The sequence below is a fragment of the Cololabis saira genome, chromosome 9 (assembly GCF_033807715.1).
Source record: "Cololabis saira isolate AMF1-May2022 chromosome 9, fColSai1.1, whole genome shotgun sequence".
Taxonomy (NCBI): domain Eukaryota; kingdom Metazoa; phylum Chordata; class Actinopteri; order Beloniformes; family Belonidae; genus Cololabis; species Cololabis saira.
Genome location: NC_084595.1, coordinates 29925094 through 29944018, shown reverse-complemented (window position 1 = coordinate 29944018; position 18925 = coordinate 29925094). Strand labels below are relative to the sequence as shown.

Sequence of the window (18925 nt, the reverse complement as noted above, 5' to 3'; positions counted from 1 at the left end):
TCTCAGTGCAGTAAAGACTGTAGAGGGAGGGCGGAAGGCAGAGAGGGAGTGAAGCTGAGAGGAGATAGGAGTCGGCAGCTAGCAATCAACTGCAAAATGAAGACCAGAATGCACTGCTTCCTCTCTGTATCCCTGGCAGCTTCACTGAATGATGGAAAATGAAGAAAAATTGAATAGATTAATTCAGAATGGGGCCATTGCACAAAGGCACAGAGACCATAGAAATGCACCTTAAAATAAAGTGTTGATTCCCTTCCTACCAAATGAAATATCACTTCATAGTCATCATATACTGTATTTGACTGGTTTTACACTGGCCATAATCCATTGTTGATTTACAACTTAAAGTCTGAAGTGTCACCATACAAACAAGTCATTGGCTGAAATAACTCTGCAATTTCATAGTACTCAAAAGCTGTTATCTCAGATCAATGGAAGTATACAAATCACACAGCATGTAAAGGTCACCTTAACCAACTGAACTACATTTCCACGCCTTCAGTCAGTGGGGGTTTCTGGAAAGCATGTGTAAGTCAGATCAGTTGTCTTGTGAGTCAAAGGTGCATTCTCTGTAGTTGTTGTCTAAACCGGAAGCCAGTGAAATGAGGAAAGCACCTGCGTTATGTGCTTGGGTTTCTTTGTCCCAGTTAGAAAACGAGCTGCTGTGTTCTGAACAAGCTGAGTTCAGACTGGCCAATGTCGACGTACAGGGAGTTACAACAATCTAAGCACGATTGGATACAAGCATGAATAACTTTTTTCAGATCAGTCGCTCTAAGATAGGGTTTGACTTTGGCTAGAAGCCGAAGTTGAAAGAAGCTAGCCTTGACCACGGAGATGATCTGGTTTTGTAATTTAAACACCCCATCAATAATAACACAAAGATTCCTTGCTTGTGATCGTACATAAAGGTACTAGTGGGCCAAAGGAGCTGGTAATAACCTGAACCATGTCAGGGCAATCAAACAGGACAATCTCAGTTTTGCTTTCACCTAATCTTAAGCAATTTAAGTCCATCCATGTCTTAATATCCCTTATGCAATTAAACATAGCATGAGATACATTAGAAGGAGCCTTTAATGGCAAGTAAACCTGCACATCGTCAGCAAAGCAGTGAAACTGAATATTATAATTCCTAAATATCAGTTGCATGTAAAGGGGGAGCAGTAGAGGACCCAGAACTGACCCCCGGGCCACCCCACAGGGCAGAGGGGCCACCGAAGAGGAAAACTGCCCCAACTGCACACAGAAGGATCTGGCTGAGAGGTAGGATTTAAACCAGTCCATTGGCATTGCAATGTGAAGATGGATGTTATTTTTGTATTCATGTATTTGTTTAGAGTTGTACAAAAAGTGTTTTTATATGGATTACAATTTTTGCAAACATGCTTTATTATGTCCAGGGTCATTGAGCTTTTGGAGTCAATCTTAAGGCTGAAATATGGTTCTGCGTCAAAACGACGCCGTGTCAACGGCGTGTGGTTTGGGTCGACGCAGACCACACGCCGTCACCTGCGCCGTCACTAACGCGCACCTCCCGAAAATTGTAACTATGCGTCGAGGCGACGCAGACCACACGCAGACGGACAGGGCTGTGATTGGTTCACTTGGAAGCAACGCATTTCCGGTTTCCGGTTTGAAGCAGTCGTGAACTTTCAGGGCTCTTTTCTTCGTTTATGTGTGATTTTTTTTGTTTTTGGTTTTTTGCACAATAGTTGTCCTTATCTCTTTGATTCACTGTGACTGGAAAAAGTCGGATAAACCATTCAGAAAAAGATCGCTAACTAGCGGTCGCGGGGGGTACTGCACCGCGACGAAATGGAGTGACGGAGAAGTCCGAAGGGTTCACGACGGCGTCACGGCTCCGGCGTGTGCTCTGCGTTGGTGTGACGCAGAACCTTAATTCAGCCTTTAGCTGTAACATGGCGCAAGACCCAAGTAAACAATCAACAACCCATCACTGAACCAACAATAGAGAAAAATGATAACTTTTTTTAAAAAGGTAAACGTAATCAATTAAAGGTATAGTCTGTAATGTTGGAGAGCTAACAAGATTTGAAAGTGGCACCTCCTCTAAGCCCCACCCCCTCCTCCCCCTCCCGTCAGCGCTCCGTCCAAAGCCACGCCCCCACAAACTTTGGGGAATGCGCATTTGCAGGAGTCGACTTTTCCAGGACATTTTGGACAGCACATTTTCAGAAAAACTACCCTATGTCTCATTCACCTGTAAGCGAGGCCGGTTTTAGGGGGGAGAGGGGGGGGGCTGTGCCCACCCAAACGTGCGTCCTGCCCACCCAATCAAAGTTATGGGGCTCCTTTATTTTTTTATAATTTTATTTTTTTATAAATATAAAAAAATATCACAGAATATCTGTTCCGTTTCTGATTGGGTGGGCACTGCGCATCATTTTTAGACACAACAATGAACGCATACCGCAAAAGTTGTGTCTCGGTGGAGGCACCCGACGTCCCAGCAAAATGAGCATAACAGTTCAGAACAGCACACAGCACAATATGTGCTGTGTGGCAGAATGGTGCGCGTCGCCGCGTACCCTACGCCGTAGGCTACGGCGTAGCCGTGGCAACAGAGCCTGTACAGCACCGCAGCGCACCGCTACCCGCACCGGCGCTCTCCGCCCTCGCCGGGATGGAGACGCCTCCATCCCCACGGACCACTATACTGGGGAGGTGGTATTTTTGGCTGTGTTTTCTCGTTTTCTGCGCCATTCTTCAGTCAAGTTTTCCAGCAAGATTTTCAACGTGACGAGTGCGCGCATGGAACAGAGGGGGGCGTGGGCGGGACTTAAAATGAAGGCATCTGATTGGTTCTTTCCCCCCTGCCAATCCTCTGGTCCTCTGACCAATCTGTGCCACTCGGTGCGCAAAAAACTGATTGGTCAGAGTTTTTACAGGATTAAAGCTATCAGAGAGGTCAGATTTTTTTCTTTCCTTTTTCTGAACACATTATTCACTGGCTACTCTCAGGATGGAAGGACCATTTCACCCAGTATAACAATAAATGTTTTTGAATACGATTACAGACTATACCTTTAACCAAACGCACATGTTTTTACAATGTGGTTCCAATATTCAAAGAAAATTCACACACTCCGTACAGAAAGGGATCAGTAATTACCAACAAACCGGCAGCTCCTCAGGCAGGACAAAGTCTATTCAAGTTTTGAACATTTCAATCTGTAATTAATCCATGAAAATGAACATCGACTACACGAGCAAAGCCATGTCTACTGCTATTAAGCTGTATTTTCAGGTGTAAATTATACACTCTATTCAATTTATCACAATGAACCTGTCTATTGTAGCACCGTTGTTGCAGAGGTTCGGTAGCAATATCTGAAAAGCACAGAAAATGGGTAACAGAAGTGGGCTTCAACTAGCTGTAAGTTAGCTGAACCAGAAGTGCTGATGAGGAAAGATTGCTGAACTGTAAAGAAATAATGTTCTTAAATGTCCTGGGGATTGTTCTAGGAAGCAATGAAGCATGAAACCACAATTAATTTTATACTTGACCTCCAATGCTCTTTGAAACATTTAGGTTCAACAATTCAGCAAAACCTCACAGCTGGAAGAACAGTGACATTATCTTCAGAGTTTGATTTCAGTCATTGCCTGAATGTACAGATTAATGTTATATTTGTATTTATTGATAAAACTAGATATGACAATCCCATGTTCTAGTAAATGTCTTTATAAAAACACAGAAAATGTAATATTGAACATTCTTTTCAATAGAGACTTTGGTTTCTCAAAAGTAACAATATTTAAGACATAAACTTAGTTATACATGACACATAAACACCAATAACATAGTCAGTACCAGTTTCCATGACTATTTGTTAAAGCTGAGTGACATGAAAGCCAAATTATCTGGAAGATTGGATAAAAATAAAGATGGTGCTTAAAGAGCATGAGTAACAGTCTAATTATGTCAATTACTGCATTAAGGAGGAAACCAAACACATACAGGCTCCAAAGCATGAATCCAGTGGGCTCATTAAAGCAGTCAGATGGTTCAAAAGAGAGAACCCTTTCATCATGCGGATAAATACTTTAAAAAAGACTTTTAGAGGTCATATTCAAATCTGAAACCGTTTAAAATATTACGCTGTGTTTACTTAACTTGCAACACTCATGAATGTTATTGCTTTGCATCAAAGGACCAAATTATTAGACATTATAAGCCATGAAGAAACAAAAGAGTTTGTATGTACAAAGCAAACAAATTTAAATACTGACTGCAGAGTAATAAAGGCCTGTGCCTAAGTCTCCAAATTCAGTGATGTTGCTTTGTTGATAATAACTTTCTTATCCAAAATAGGACTTTTAATCAACGAAAAATGATGAGCATTAAGAGTGCATGCTTCCTGTGTCAAGCTGCACTGGCAAGAAGGACCGTGAATCAACTTGATGATTTACCAATTTCAAACAGACATTTCATATGGATATGCCTCAGGCAGCATTTAAATTACATCTGACACTCAATACGCTGAGGCGATGAATCATCCAGCCCAATGAGCATGTAGTCATCACTGGCAAATTAACTAAAGGTAGCATTTTTGCATAGCAGATGTTGGAGTTGGCACATTATCTTCTTCTGTGTGTTGTGTCATTCAATCTTTTTGCATGGGATATTGTCTATATTTCCTCCCTCTTATGGGTTTACTGCTACACCGGGCTTTTAAGGGAACAATCTGCACAACAGAATACAAATCATGTCTTTAAGAGGATCTTTGTTATATCTACGTTTTGTCAGTGTATACAGAGAGACAGCCTTATTTCAACATAATATCTGACGAAGATTGTATTTCTAAACTTTACTGTGAATGCCTCATTTTGAAAATTCAACAGAAATAAGAGTGAAATTTACATTTTTCATATCCCTACTTGAAATATTGCTTTAGCGCAGACAATAAGATGATGTGAATTTCACACTGAGGAAGTCAATAATTATGCACATTTATATGCAGACACATTCAACAAAGTTCTACCTCTGACTCTGACAAGTTGAAAAAAGAGAGGCATTTTTTATCTACTGCTCATTAGAGGAATCGTTTCAGTTTAGTGACATGTCTTCCATGTAGAGTTTAACAAGCTTAAGGTCAGGATTCTGACTAATTTCAGCAGTAAAAAAAAAAAAAAAAAACTGCCTGGGAAGTAGCAAGGATCATTTATTTGCGTTTTTTTTAAATTCCCTAACTTCTTCAAAAACCCTGCCCTTTATTTGTTATAAAATGAAAAACTCATCAGAAATTCACTGATGTTCAAAGCTGTCAGAAAATTGTGTCAGTGGAGCAAAGTTCTGGTGCTGAACTATTTACTTTTTCTCTCTATGTCCCATTTTTTTCAATGATTTCAAATCTTGCTAGAAGTCCACATTGTTACAAAACAAGTATCTGGTTTGCACTAAAACATTGCAGAATTTACAGTCACTTTGTGAACACCTCACTGCACTCATTGTAAGAAAAGTGCAGAGCATTCACAAACATCTTACCTCTACAATAAACACCTTAAGTAAAAGACAGAAGAACCACACTTAATTGGTATTTACTATGGCTTTATTTACAAGACAACAAAGATTAAATGTTGTTATGTTGTTTATTATTGCTGCATGTTGTTACCTTGTATTTCTTTCCCTCTCTCTCTCTCTCCTTGTAGCCTGTTTTTTCATTTGCATGTACCTTTCTGCAGGTACTTCTACCTCCACAGCTGCAGTTACTGTTCTAGCCAATCTGCACTTATAGTTTTATTTATTCTCACACTGTCTGTCCCTGCTGTCTCCTTGCACCAATTGGTCGAGGCAGATGGCCAGGTGTTTCTTCTTGTTAGAAAAAACACTTGTCCTGAAATTATCTTTTTATTGTGACTTGGCACCATTTAAATTACTAGGATTCAAAAGTGACAGCTTTGAACCACATGTGTGGTATAATTTTCAGAAATTGAATGAACAGTTGAATCCCCGTCTACATTCTTATAACACATCACCTGTTCTGGTCCAACTGAGACACATCATTTCCATCAACCTAGTCCCCAACCATAAAACTAGGAACAATAAATGACCATGATATCAAAAGTCTATGCTATTTTGTCTTAGGGTGCTCCAACCATGAGGCATAACAGTAAGTTCAACTAGTCCGTCATTACTGACAACCCCACTTCAAACTGTGAAGATGACAATACCAAATTTGCAGTATTGTAGTGTCAGGGCTCTGATTTAATTAGCACATGCTGGAATACAGGAACAAAAGAGGCATCACCACAAACAGATTCATTAAGAGGCTAAAAACAGTAAAACAGAAACTGAATACTGAACCTCAAACAATCCATACATCCATCTATTTTCTATTTCTGTTTCATTTCATTCAGGGTCAGTGGGATACTGGACCTGATCTTAGCTTTCGTCACTTGAGAGTAGGGCTGTTTGATTAATCGGTTTTAAATCGTAATCGCGATTATGTAATTAGAACGATGTTAAAACGTGAAAATCGTAAAATCGATTTTTCACTTTTTTTTAATTTTTTTTTTTACCTTGTCTGCACACATATTAATGATTGATACCATATTAATGATTGATGGAAATACCTCTCAATACCTGCGACAAGTGCCCCATCGGAGAGGCTCGTTAGTGTAGGAGGGGGCGTTGTAACATGCCACCGGGCATCCCTCAAGCCAGATGCGGTAGACCGGCTCGTGGTCCTTGCAAAAAACTTGCAAATGTGAATAGCAAATGTAATGACTGACATTACACACCTCTACCTCCTTCATGGGTTGCATTATTATTTAGCATGCCAAGACCCAGTTTAGTTTAATTAGAAAATGTCTTGTTTTATTTAATTGGAAATATAACTTACTGTATGTTTGCAGTATTTGTTTCAACTTATTTTACAGAGTTTTGCACTTTATTCATTAATTTTTGGTTTAATAAGAGCAAAGTTTGCACTTAAAGCCCAATGGGGCAAATGTTCAATAAAAAAACTGCATATTTGAAATCATTTCTTTGCCTTTTGTCAATTCACAAAATAATCGTAATCGTAATCGAAAATCGGATTTTGAGAGAAAAAAATCGAGATTTTATTTTTGGGCAAAATCGAACAGCCCTACTTGAGAGGATGGACAAAAAGCAGGGTATGCCTTGGACAGGTTGCCACTCTCTTCAACAATGTTCAACTAATTTATATTTTAATGACTTGCTTAAGTCAGCATTGTAAATTTCTAAACATATCTTTGCTACTGATAAAGCAAAAAAGCTACAGAATGCATGACTGACTAAATGTGCTTGCCAATTTGAACACCATACACGCTTAATTATGAGTCCAGGCTTCTTGCAGAAATAGCAGGTCAATGTACACACTTGTGCCAGAGGGAGCAGACAAATCCCACAACAATCAGGGACAGAACAACAGTATCTGTATGAATTCTGTAACAATACAGTCTTTGAAGAAAGCCTTCCCTTTGTCAACTGACTGTATGATTCATGGCTATTATAATTTATAGATCTGTTATTCCCCTAAATGTATTCCTTTAATGGACATTTTAATGGACATTTTAATGGACTTGACAATGGTTTACTAAAGCAAACATGTAAGCAGAAAAGACCATGTCAAGCCAAATATTCTAAATTAATTAACTGTTTTAGACTCTGAAATATTTGAACACATAGAAACTGAGCCACACAGTAACAAAACCCCTGTTCTTTGTTAAGAACTGAGAACTGCAACAACCCCTACAGATGATCGTCTGTAGAACCAGCTGTTCTTAATTCATCTTTACCAGTCACATTTGTCGCAGCTATTCAAAGAGTGTAAAATATTAAACTCTATTATACCATGTAAACTGTGAGATCCATCAATTTTAAATACCTAATTCAATCATATTCAGGGTCACATTGAGGCTGCCAGCTGCAAGCACGTGAGAAGCAGGGTGCAGTCTGGACAGGTTGTCAGTCCATCACAGGGCCACACAGAGACGATTACATCTACTCACACCTGCAGGCAATTTAGCATAAAAAATGATTTAACTGTGGGAGAAAGCCAGAATGAGCCCATGCAGGAACATGGAGCCGGCCAAAATTCAAACTGGGAACCGTCAAGGCAGACTGAAGCAAAACATTCATCAACAAAGATGGTAAACAGTACAATTATATGACAGCAGTTGGCTGTTCTGTTTAACAGCCAAACATATATATATATATATATATATATATATATATATATATATATATATATATATATATATATATATATATATATATATATATATATATATATATATATATATATATATATATATATATATATATATATATATATATATATATACTCTCAAACAACTTCTGCAACATAATAGCAGGAAGGGCACATTCTAACAAGAGGAGCAAAGCGAGACAATGCATGGTCAGACAGCCTCATAGAAATGTGACAATAGGTTTCAGCTTCAGATGATTCAAACATTGAATGTCAGACAGCGAGTCAGAAGAGGGTCAGACAGAGCAGGTGGCAAAATCAGTGTGTCAGCAGGGCAGAGTTGGGTGAAATGTGCCGTTCACATAGGAAGTGAATCACTGTCCATTTTACACCCATTATATGACAGCAAAGGTTTGATTTCACATAGACACTTTCCTAATACATTCACTTAAGATTGAAGAAATAGGTAAAGGAGAGTGTAAATAAATATGACTGAAAAAAATTACACAACACCATAACAATCAATTTTGCCATCCTGACTTTTTGAACAGAGTAATTATGATCTTTATGAAAGGCTTTGGTTCAGTTATATTTGAAAATTGAATACTCCCGTCCCTGTTTATCTCGCTGGTCATTGGGGTCTGTGCTGATCCAGCAGATCCACCATTGCCAATACACAATGTCAGTACCAAGACAAACAAGAACAACTGATTCAGTACGGATCCACAGAACTAAACGATGAAGCTGATAAGCGTACCATCTGTGATTCTTAACAGCCTCTCATAAGCTCAGAAAGTACATGATCAGATTTCTATGAAAATAAAGCAGCTGAGGCTCAACTGGAATATATATAAACAAAATAAAAAAGTTGTAACTATTTTTTTATACAAATAAGAAATAGATTCTACATTTAACAAAACAACATACAGCATCGTAACAAGTCATAAATTTCACTGAATCGTCAAGTATATATGTCAATATTAATATCATTATCTTGTGCAACTTATGCATTAGGTACTGTGCCTTTTTTCGGTTTAAATTTGTTGTACTATAGGTCAGTAAAATAAAACTAACACATGTGAAATACATTCTGTCTTCTAATTTAAATCTCCAGGTCTGCTCAGGGACATTAACACACTGAGCATAATGAAACATTCTAAATAAGTTCAAACTTAGTGTATTTTGTTCATTACAGTTGAATGAGCACTTTATCATTTACTTATTTCTTTATTATTAATACGATAATTATTAGTTTTTCCTAACAGTTTCAATGGCATATACAGGCTCTGAATTAAAATTACTTCAAAATTAGACAAAAATTACAAATAGCCTTGTTAATTATTCTACTGCATAGCGTCTTTATTTCCTTATTTTCAAAATACCTGTCTTGAAAATACCATAAAATATGACATAAAGGCATGAAAAAGTATCTAATCATTTTATCAACATGTACATGTATACACACAGTAATTCTCTATGTCTATGTCACAAAAAGAGGAAGCTGATTACTTACTAAAGAAGACTGTGCCATTTTCTGTCTGTATTCTCTTCCGACACCTTTAAGGATAATATCAATGTTTTACGCTAAAATCAAACAAAACAAATTTGTGAAAAGCAAATTCCATTCAGAAATGAACCCAGCTGGATGAAAAGGAGATTAACTGGCTCATGGAGAGAGAGAAGGGGAAAGCGGGAGAGAAAGAGGGAGGGGCGGGAAAACCAGACATCGAGTGTGAGAAGGCAACAGGAAGAGAGGAAGAGCAAGTGCTGGTGAAACTGTACGCAAAGGAAAAAATATGCAATCAGGACAAAGAGGGAGGGAGAGAGAAGAAGCAGTGGGAAAATGATAAATGAACCATGTTTGAAGATCTGCCAGTAATATGTCCACATTTTGCCATGTTTCATAGTTGTGTAGCTTCAGAACCATGGACAGAGCGCTACATTTAATAGTAAAGGGAGAATGACTGCTTTTCAAACTAAAAAGACACAAAGAAGATGCAGGAAACAATAAATTAAAAAAAAAGAAATAAAATAAATGATTGAATGACTACAAGAAAATCAAATATCAATTGAGTCACACAAATAAGCAGAACCAGATGAGGTTAAAAATCACCCGCAGTCTGTCAGACTGACTTACTGATCAAGCACAAATCAAGATCAATGCACTGCTGCTTGAAGACTCAAGGTCTACCTCCGTTAGCATGCTCGATACACCAAGATCAGGCACTATCACTCTCTTGCCAACCTTAGCTGTATATATCTGAACTCAGCTCAACCACGAAGAAACAAAAAATGTGTTTATTTTTTTACCCGCAATTAACTATGATGCCCTTACAGTTCCCACAGAAATGCCATCTGAGCTCATTTTAAAATGTGTCAGTTTGAGGCTTGCAGAGTCAAGCCACCATTAGCAGATGATTCCACAAGCTGTGACCCCACTTTTACATTCAGTGGCAAAACAAGGCAGGCATCTGCGAGTTCACATTAATATGAGGGGAAACACTGCACTCTGCTGAACCACCAGTGTATGGATCAGACTGAAGTGAACAGTCTCAGTATGATAGTAGAAGTTGACTCCAAACACAAATACGCAAATTTGGAGGCACGGGCAATTTACCGTAAAAGAGAAGGGTTATCAAGCAGATGACCAGTACTTATTAAAATAAACTAAACCATATTTCTGATTATTTGCCAGGTGTCAAAAGTCAACAAGTACAAAGTATACAGAGACTTTAATATTAATTAGTACATTTCAGTCAATGGCCTTCATCAGGTTCATTATAAAACATTTGGTATTAGCATTAGACCTTTTGGTCAATTGTGCACAATTGTGATTATTCTCATGGCAGTGAGAACCCACTCGGCTCTACTTATCTCAACTCGGCTCGACCCGGAGCAGAAGTAGGTTGGAGCAAAGCCTCTGTGACGTACTTTTGAGTGTGACACAAACGAAAAAGAAGAATACAACACTAAAGATGGAGACCATGAAGGAGATGGTATGTGCTGCTTGGTCTGTGGCATGTATTCAATATCAAGTTACAAAATGAGAGTGAGAGAAGGATTCAAGCGGCGGTGCTTTTTAATTTATTTTTTGTAGCTTGTTTCGGTGCTGCTGAAAATACTGTTGGTAGCGGTGAGCAGCTATGGACTGACAAAGCTACTGGTAATTATTTTCGTTCCTTATCACCCCATCTAGATCCTTTTGAATTCTCTCCTCAGCCACCAGGTTTATGAACATCTCCACCTCTGAGTTAGATCACAGAACAGATGTTTGTGCTGCCATTGCTTGTCGAATAAAGTGAACAAGAAGCCGCCGTCAGAGTCGCTCTTCAAACGATGTCCACATCCTGACTCAGACGTCTGACTCCAACCCCCTGACCAATCTGTGGCCTGTAGTGTGATGACATCAGATACAGCTACAGATACAGCCCGACTCAGCCGCTTAGAACCTCGGCAGAGTAGTTACAGAACAGTATCTACCCGGCACGGTTAGACCCCTAGTGGGAAAGTGCCAAAACTAAATTGTGGCAAGCCAAGTCGAGCCGAGTAGGTACTAGTTGAAAAACACCGTAAGGGAGACTAGGACCAGGACGATACAGTCATTTTTAATGCAGATTACAGACATAAAGTAAAACATTGAAAACATTACAAAAAAAACATAAGAAACATAAAATGGACAATATGACGATTAAACGCAAAGCTAAAGACAAGGATACCAAAGTCTAAATTTTGCTTCCTCACGGTACTTGCACAGAATTTAAAATCTTCTACAGTAGCTTGAGAAGATCAATATAAACTCTTTATTCTAACAGAATAGAACGGAAGCAGATAAAATAATATAGTTATCCAACCAAAGGGCTTGGACAGAGCCAAACAACATGTTCATAGAATATAGTATACCCTGTTACTTCCAGTAGCTGTTATATTAACAGACATTTCATCATATTATTTTGAGAAACTGAATATTTTCAATACCCTTTTAATCTTCCTTTTCTAAAGACAGAGTATGTGTTAAAGGAGAGGGCAGAAAAACACAAAGATTCTTTCACTAAGTCTTAAAGAAGGTTCATACTCAAACTGCAGAAGAAAATAGACAACTGGAATAATGGAAAATATTAGTACTATAGCAGTACAAATGTTATTGCTCTTGAAGAATATTTTCTTAGATTGTAAACATTACTCTGATAATGTATTGATCGTTTTCTCATCTTAGGCCTGAGATAAAAAGAGTTGGTGGGTTTCCAAGTCTATTCTTATTTTAATCATTATTGAACTGATTATCATTTAATTCACCTACTTTGGCTGATTAACTACATTCTTTGAATCATATCAGGGAAAGGATCTTATACAAAACATAGTTTAAACAATGAATGAGATGGTCAGTGAATAAGCAATATAGAAAAAAAGAACACTAAATTGCCATGGAAAAGGGGCTTTTACATAATCTAACCGTTTCAGTACAAATATACCAGCATTCCTCTCCAGCATCCTGGAAGTGGTGGGCTTAAAAAGCATTCACATTCTCCCCCGGTCTATATTTAGTGATCTGAATTTCAGATGGAGGCCAGAGGAATATATAGCCTGTGTAAGTCTCTGTAGACTCTGTAGACTGTCTGCAACTATGACTATGGCAGAGAGACGGACGGTGCCAAGGTGAAATGTGAAAACCAGTCTTCCCAGACTTTTCCCACAACCTTTGACCAACAACATTTAACACAGCCATACAAGAATTAGTTCTTTGGAAAGGAGAGTGTTCTGTTGTCAGGAGAAGGCTGAATGGAAGCTCAGTTCTCACAGTTTCATTAGCATACTCCAGTTTGTTTTCCAGATTGACTGGGCAGACACCACTGCCCTCTCCTGGCTCACACTAGAATATATACGTATTCAAGCAGGCAAGCTGAGCAGAAACACCAGCTATGCTGACCGTCTTGGAAAGGCAAACTAGAGACCAGTGGTTGAAGGAAAATCTCACAGAACCACATACCTTACCAAAGAACCGTGCTGGTCAGGATTTTATCTTTGATCTGAGATAATCTATGACAGGCAGATTCTTGTGGCAATTTATGCAGACTATACAAACAACAGATTTTGAGCATTAACATTTGCCACACAACTAGTTCATAGATCCTAAAGGCTCTCGTCGTTGGATTTCTCATTGTAAAAAAAAAAAAGCTGTTAAATAAAGTTTTCCCATACAAGCAGATGTGTACAACTGGCCTTACCGGACTGATCGTTCATCATGCGAATGGCTTTAGCTTTGGCCAGCTCCAGCGCTGTGACCCATCTCTGTCGCTCCACTTCTGTGCTAGCCTTCAAATGGTAAGTGCGGCCCCCACTGCTCAAGACAATGTTGCAGGCGTCCTCTGTGTCGATGTGTGCTGTGGCCAAGTTTATTGTTCCACGACACGTATGGGCCATCTCTGCTTGTGTCCTGCAAAAACAAACAAATTACAAACTAAAGAAAGAGGGCTTCAGAGCATCAGTCTTGAATATGAGTTAGTGTAATTGTCATCAACATTAACAGTTTTCTCCTTCAGCCAATTTAAAAAGAAAACTTTGCAGCAAGGTTGCGGGTTGAATAGTGCAACTGACATTCCAACTACCACATGACACAAGCATGGAGGTAAGGAGCAATGAGGGACTTCCATAGTGATCACATAAACCACTCTGAAAACAAAGCGACATTATAAATATGTGGTCATTTCACTAAACATACATCATCTCTGAAGTACACTGAAAAATTAGTTAATGTTTAACAACTGGGATACTTTTACGGAACTCAACTCAACATGACCTGGATATTCTGCTGTGAGTGTGTTGAATCATGGGTACCTAGGAAGTCACCATTAGGACCAACTGTTACACATTCAGTGGCCTGTAGTGGTCTAGATAACAAGGCCATTGTGTTTCCACATCCAGCCTCTGTAGTGAACACAACTAAACAATGAATAATAGTGTGAACAAAGAGGGGGCAGAGAGTGAGAGGTGGTAAAAACGATAACAGCGATAGCAGGGAGACAGAGCCAAAGCAGCATGGCAAGAGATTAGTACAAAGGCCTAAAAGAACAAGAGTTGCCTGTTCATTCATCTGGTAAAAATCTTTGAAAAATGTACACAGTAGGGCTGGGCGATATATCGAGATTTTAATATATATCGATATATTTTCAAACACGATATGGTACGAGACAATATCGTTTATATCGATTTTAAAAAAAAAAAAATGTTTTTTTTTTTTTTTTTTTACATTTTTTTTTTATGATTTTGATATAGCTTATTTTGTGACAAATTGACTTGAATGTTTTATTTGAGATTTGCACAAATGTTTTGTTATTTGCACAACTGTCAACCTCAGTGGAAAAGTCTGCCTGTTACTGTCTATATTGTATTAATTGCACAGTGTATTTTAATTTAATTGTTATGCAGGAAAGGGATATTTGTTTTATTTTATTCAAGAAGCATTTTTATTCTATATATGCAGGCAGTTTATTTTTATTTCATTTGTTTTATACATTTTGATATTGTGCAGACCTCTGTTAACAAAGGTACCTGTGTGACATTTGGCACGAGGCTTTGTATTAAAACTGACTGTTTTTTTAAGGGTTGGCCTCAGAAAAAAATGAAGCTAACAGAGATGCTATGTTATAATGCTTTGGGGGAAACCCCAATTAAGGCACAGAAAAAATATCGAGATATATATCGAGTATCGCTATTTAGCTAGAAAATATCGAGATATGACTTTTGGTCCATATCGCCCAGTCCTAGTACACAGTAATGCAGCATGTTGTCTGTTTCAGATGTAATCCCCTATACATCAATGACTGTTTAGTACAATGTAAACATAAATGTGTCCTCCACAAAAAATACAGTGGAATTTACCATGATTATGTTATACATTATCCTAAACCAAGGTCGGCTTTTAAAGGTGTGTTTTCTTACAATTACTTTAATCATGTTAAAACAGAGAATACTAACCAACATTTTATCACACAGCGGCAAGTTAAACTGCATGACTGTGCGGGACCATCATGTCCCTTGGAGAGCAGATTTTCAAGAAAGAAACTTCCTATTGAATTTGATTGTTAATTGATTTAACCAGAGAGCAGCAACTAACCATGAACAATTATTGTTGAGAAATTCTCCTGAAATCTCTGGACACAGGATAATGCCTAGAGCTTCTACTTCTTGAAGAAGCTCGAGTCATTCAGCGTTTGCAGCATGATGTTCTTGAAGTCTGTGGTAACGAATATAGAGCTTTATTGATCATGTGTTGGGGCAGCAGCATCAGAGCTGGTGACTCAAAAAAAAACTGTTGAAACTGTAAAAAAATAAGGCTGACTCTGTGCTGGGGAGCCCTAGAGCTGATTGTGGAAAGGAAAATGCTTCACAGGCTGTTAAGTTATAATGGACAGCAGCATCACAAACTGTACCCTCTATACAGCCTTTCTTTAAGTCAGCAGACTAGCATGGGAGGTCCTACCTGCACACCGAAATGGTCTTATATAATGACTCTCTGTAGTGATTATTTGTTATTTTCCGTATTTTGTATTTCAATTAAAATTTTTTTTGTTCTTTATTAAGTATAATTCAATTCAGTGCAAATCAATATTTAATGGTTGTGATCACTACGCCGTCAGTCAGTATCACATTACAAAACAGACATAATTATGCTATAACTATTGTCAATGAACATAGGAAAACTTCACTATGCAAAGATAAAACTATTTTTAAACGAGATACAAAGCTGTTGCAGCCCTGTCTGAACCCAGGCTCAATTTAGATGTTCTGAGGTAAAACGGGAACTGTCCTGTGGTCTGACAAATCGAAATTTGAAATGCCATTTGGAAATCATTGCATCCTCCAGGCGTGTAAGAAAAGAGACTTTCTGGCTTGTTATTAGCAAATAGTTCAAAAGCCAGCATCTGTAATACTACGGTTAGTGCGAATGACATGGTTAGTATAATTTCTGCATTCAGGTTTTAGGGCAGCATATGTGACATGGAATCATGCCTTTTTCAGAGAAAGGCTTTTTCTCCCCACCAATCAGACAATTTTACACCACTTCCCACATGTATCACAACAGCATAGCATATCTCACATAAAGCAACAATTATTAAAAATCTTACTTGTTTACTTTAACAGCAATGTGTATAATATAGTACCAGTTGTCAAACAAAGTAATCCAACACAAGGATAAACTTTCTTTTAAAGAAAAATGCTTTTGGTATAAAGTGGGCATATTTCTTACAATAACAATCATGTTTTGTTTGAACAACTTATAATTTGTTTATATACAATTTCTACAACATATTTAGGGTTTAAATGATTTTCAAACTGTAAAATTTTGTTTTATTAACATTTTCTATAGGGTGCCAACTATTTTGGATAAAGGGCGACATGCTTAAATTAATCTATGAACCCCCATGTCACATGTTTCCCTGTTCATTCCCTTGAAAACAGCCTTTTTGAATCATGCAGCCAAACTAGCATGAGAAACGATCTGTGGGAGTTAGCATTCATTCACTCATCCCCAATGAGTCCTCACTGCCAGAAGCCACTGCCTCTTAGTAAACTCAAGTTCACCAACTCCATTCTCAGCTGGCACTAACAAGGTGGTCAGTACTTATTAAGTCAAAAGATGAAGGGTATTTATTGATATTATGAATAGGAACAGGCAGTGACTTCCTTCTCGCTGCTTCTACTGACTAAAACCAAGGGTTGTTTTAATGCCAAACGAGAACAAGTGCTTCAGTGTACCACTCTTCTGCTGGCACTTGGTGCACATCAGTTGTACAGACAACACTGCACTGGAGCCATGCAAAGCAGTGTAGAGAGCAGGCAGTTCCCAATGTCACTCAACCAAGCTCAGCTGTAGAGCCCAAATGTAAGTGGGTCAGCAACTGGATGTACTGCTGATGAGTAAGATGTGATCCATGCAGATCACTTTTGCCCTGTGGGGAGACGAAGCCATGCAAAGGCCATAGAATGACAGAGTCAAGGAACAGCTGGCAAATAGAGATAAGGACTACAGAGGCAATAAGGCACTAGTCAAGAAGGGAAGCAAAGGTGATTGGGTGTAGTTAAAGGCATGGGATGAGAGGGGGTCCTGAATGTTGCATTGCAGCATTTACCTGTCAGTCCCCTGTGCACACATCCTCATAAAACACAAATCCACCGATCTGAAGCATGTAACGACAAAACAACAACTAGTGAACAACACAGAACATGCGGCGATGAGCATGGAGACACAGAGAGAGGCACAGGAAATAGGACTAAGTATTCAAAGCTTCAGTGTTGACAGGTTTTGTTGTGGCCGGAGGTTTTACTGTCACAAGGCATGGAGGGTAAGATCCAGAGAAACTGCTGGACAAGACAGAAAAGCAATAGAACACACAGGAACAGTCAAAGAAAAAATACTGCAACACGAACAGATTGACATGAACTGAAACAATTAGGTGCTTGGAATGTGATAAGAGCACTTTTTAACGTCACTGCTGCTCTCACCTTCACATTGAAACACTAACCAACTCCACACCCACACAAACTGAGACCCTTTGGCATTCACATTCTGTGGCATGGTGGAAAGAGCAACAAAGAGCCCATTAACAAGATTAGATCACAGCAGCCACTTTTTTGTGCTAGTCACTCTGCTGGCAGACCAGGCTAAGTAAAAAGGTCTCAGGACAGACTTGACCATCCCCTGTCCTCCTAAAGCCTTGGACCCAGTTGTGTCAAACTAGGGCTGGGCGTTATATCGAGATTTTAATATATATCGATATATTTTCAAATGCGATATGGTACGAGACAATATCGTTTATATCGATTTAAAAAAAAAAAAATATATATATATATTTTTTTTTAAATTTTGATATAGCTTATTTTTTGACAAATTGACTTGAATATTTTATTTGAGATTTGCACAAATGTTTTGTTATTTGCACAACTGTCAACCTCAGTGGAAAAGTCTGCCTGTTACTGTCTACATTGTATTAATTGTACAGTGTATTTTAATTTAATTGTTATGCAGGAAAGGGATATTTGTTTTATTTTATTCAAGAAGCATTTTATTCTATATATGCAGGCAGTTTATTTTATTTTTTTAAAGGTTTTTTTTTGGGCACTAGTGGCCCTTTATTGGAGATGCAGACTGGAAAGGGGTAGAGAGAGAGAACGGGGAAGACACGCAGCAAAGGTGCGCGGGCTGGATTCGAACCCGCGACCGCTGCAGGAGGACTGTAGCCTCAGAATATGGCCCGCTGCTTAACCCACTGCGCCACCAAGCGGCCCCAGGCAGTTTACTTTTATTTCATTTGTTTTATACATTTTGATATTGTGCAGACCTCTGTTAATAAATGTACCTGTGTGACATTTGGCACGAGGTATTGTATTGTATTAAGACTGTTTTTTTTAAGGGTTTGCCTCAGAAAAAAATGAAGCTAACAGAGATGCTATGCTATAATGCTTTGGGGGAAACCCCAATTATGGCACAGAAAAAATATCGAGATATATATCGAGTATCGCCATTCAGCTAGAAAATATCGAGATATGACTTTTGGTCCATATCGCCCAGCCCTATGTCAAACCATGGGCCTGCTTATCCGCTCTCCTTCCCTGCACCTAGGAGCTGAATGTGTAATCAGTAACACTATAAGCTGGCTCTCCATAGGGATAGAGATATTGCCAACCCCCTGGTGAGCAGTTACAAACTGAGACTATCTGGTTACTCT

At 38.5% G+C, this 18925-nt stretch overlaps 1 protein-coding gene across 4 annotated transcripts in view; it reads right to left on the bottom strand.

The window, feature by feature from the left end:
- osbp2b (oxysterol binding protein 2b) overlaps positions 1-18925 on the bottom strand; it is a 51352-nt gene that overhangs the window by 28466 nt on the left and 3961 nt on the right. For 2 of the 4 annotated variants that reach the window (XM_061729167.1, XM_061729168.1), the window contains exons 2-3: positions 17330-17377; positions 13424-13632 (exon numbers count right to left, since the gene is read on the bottom strand). In XM_061729167.1, the coding sequence (XP_061585151.1) occupies positions 13424-13632; positions 17330-17377 (257 nt within the window). The remainder of the gene's footprint in view (positions 1-13423; positions 13633-17329; positions 17378-18925) is intronic. The other 2 variants (XM_061729169.1, XM_061729171.1) reach the window with 1 other exon arrangement.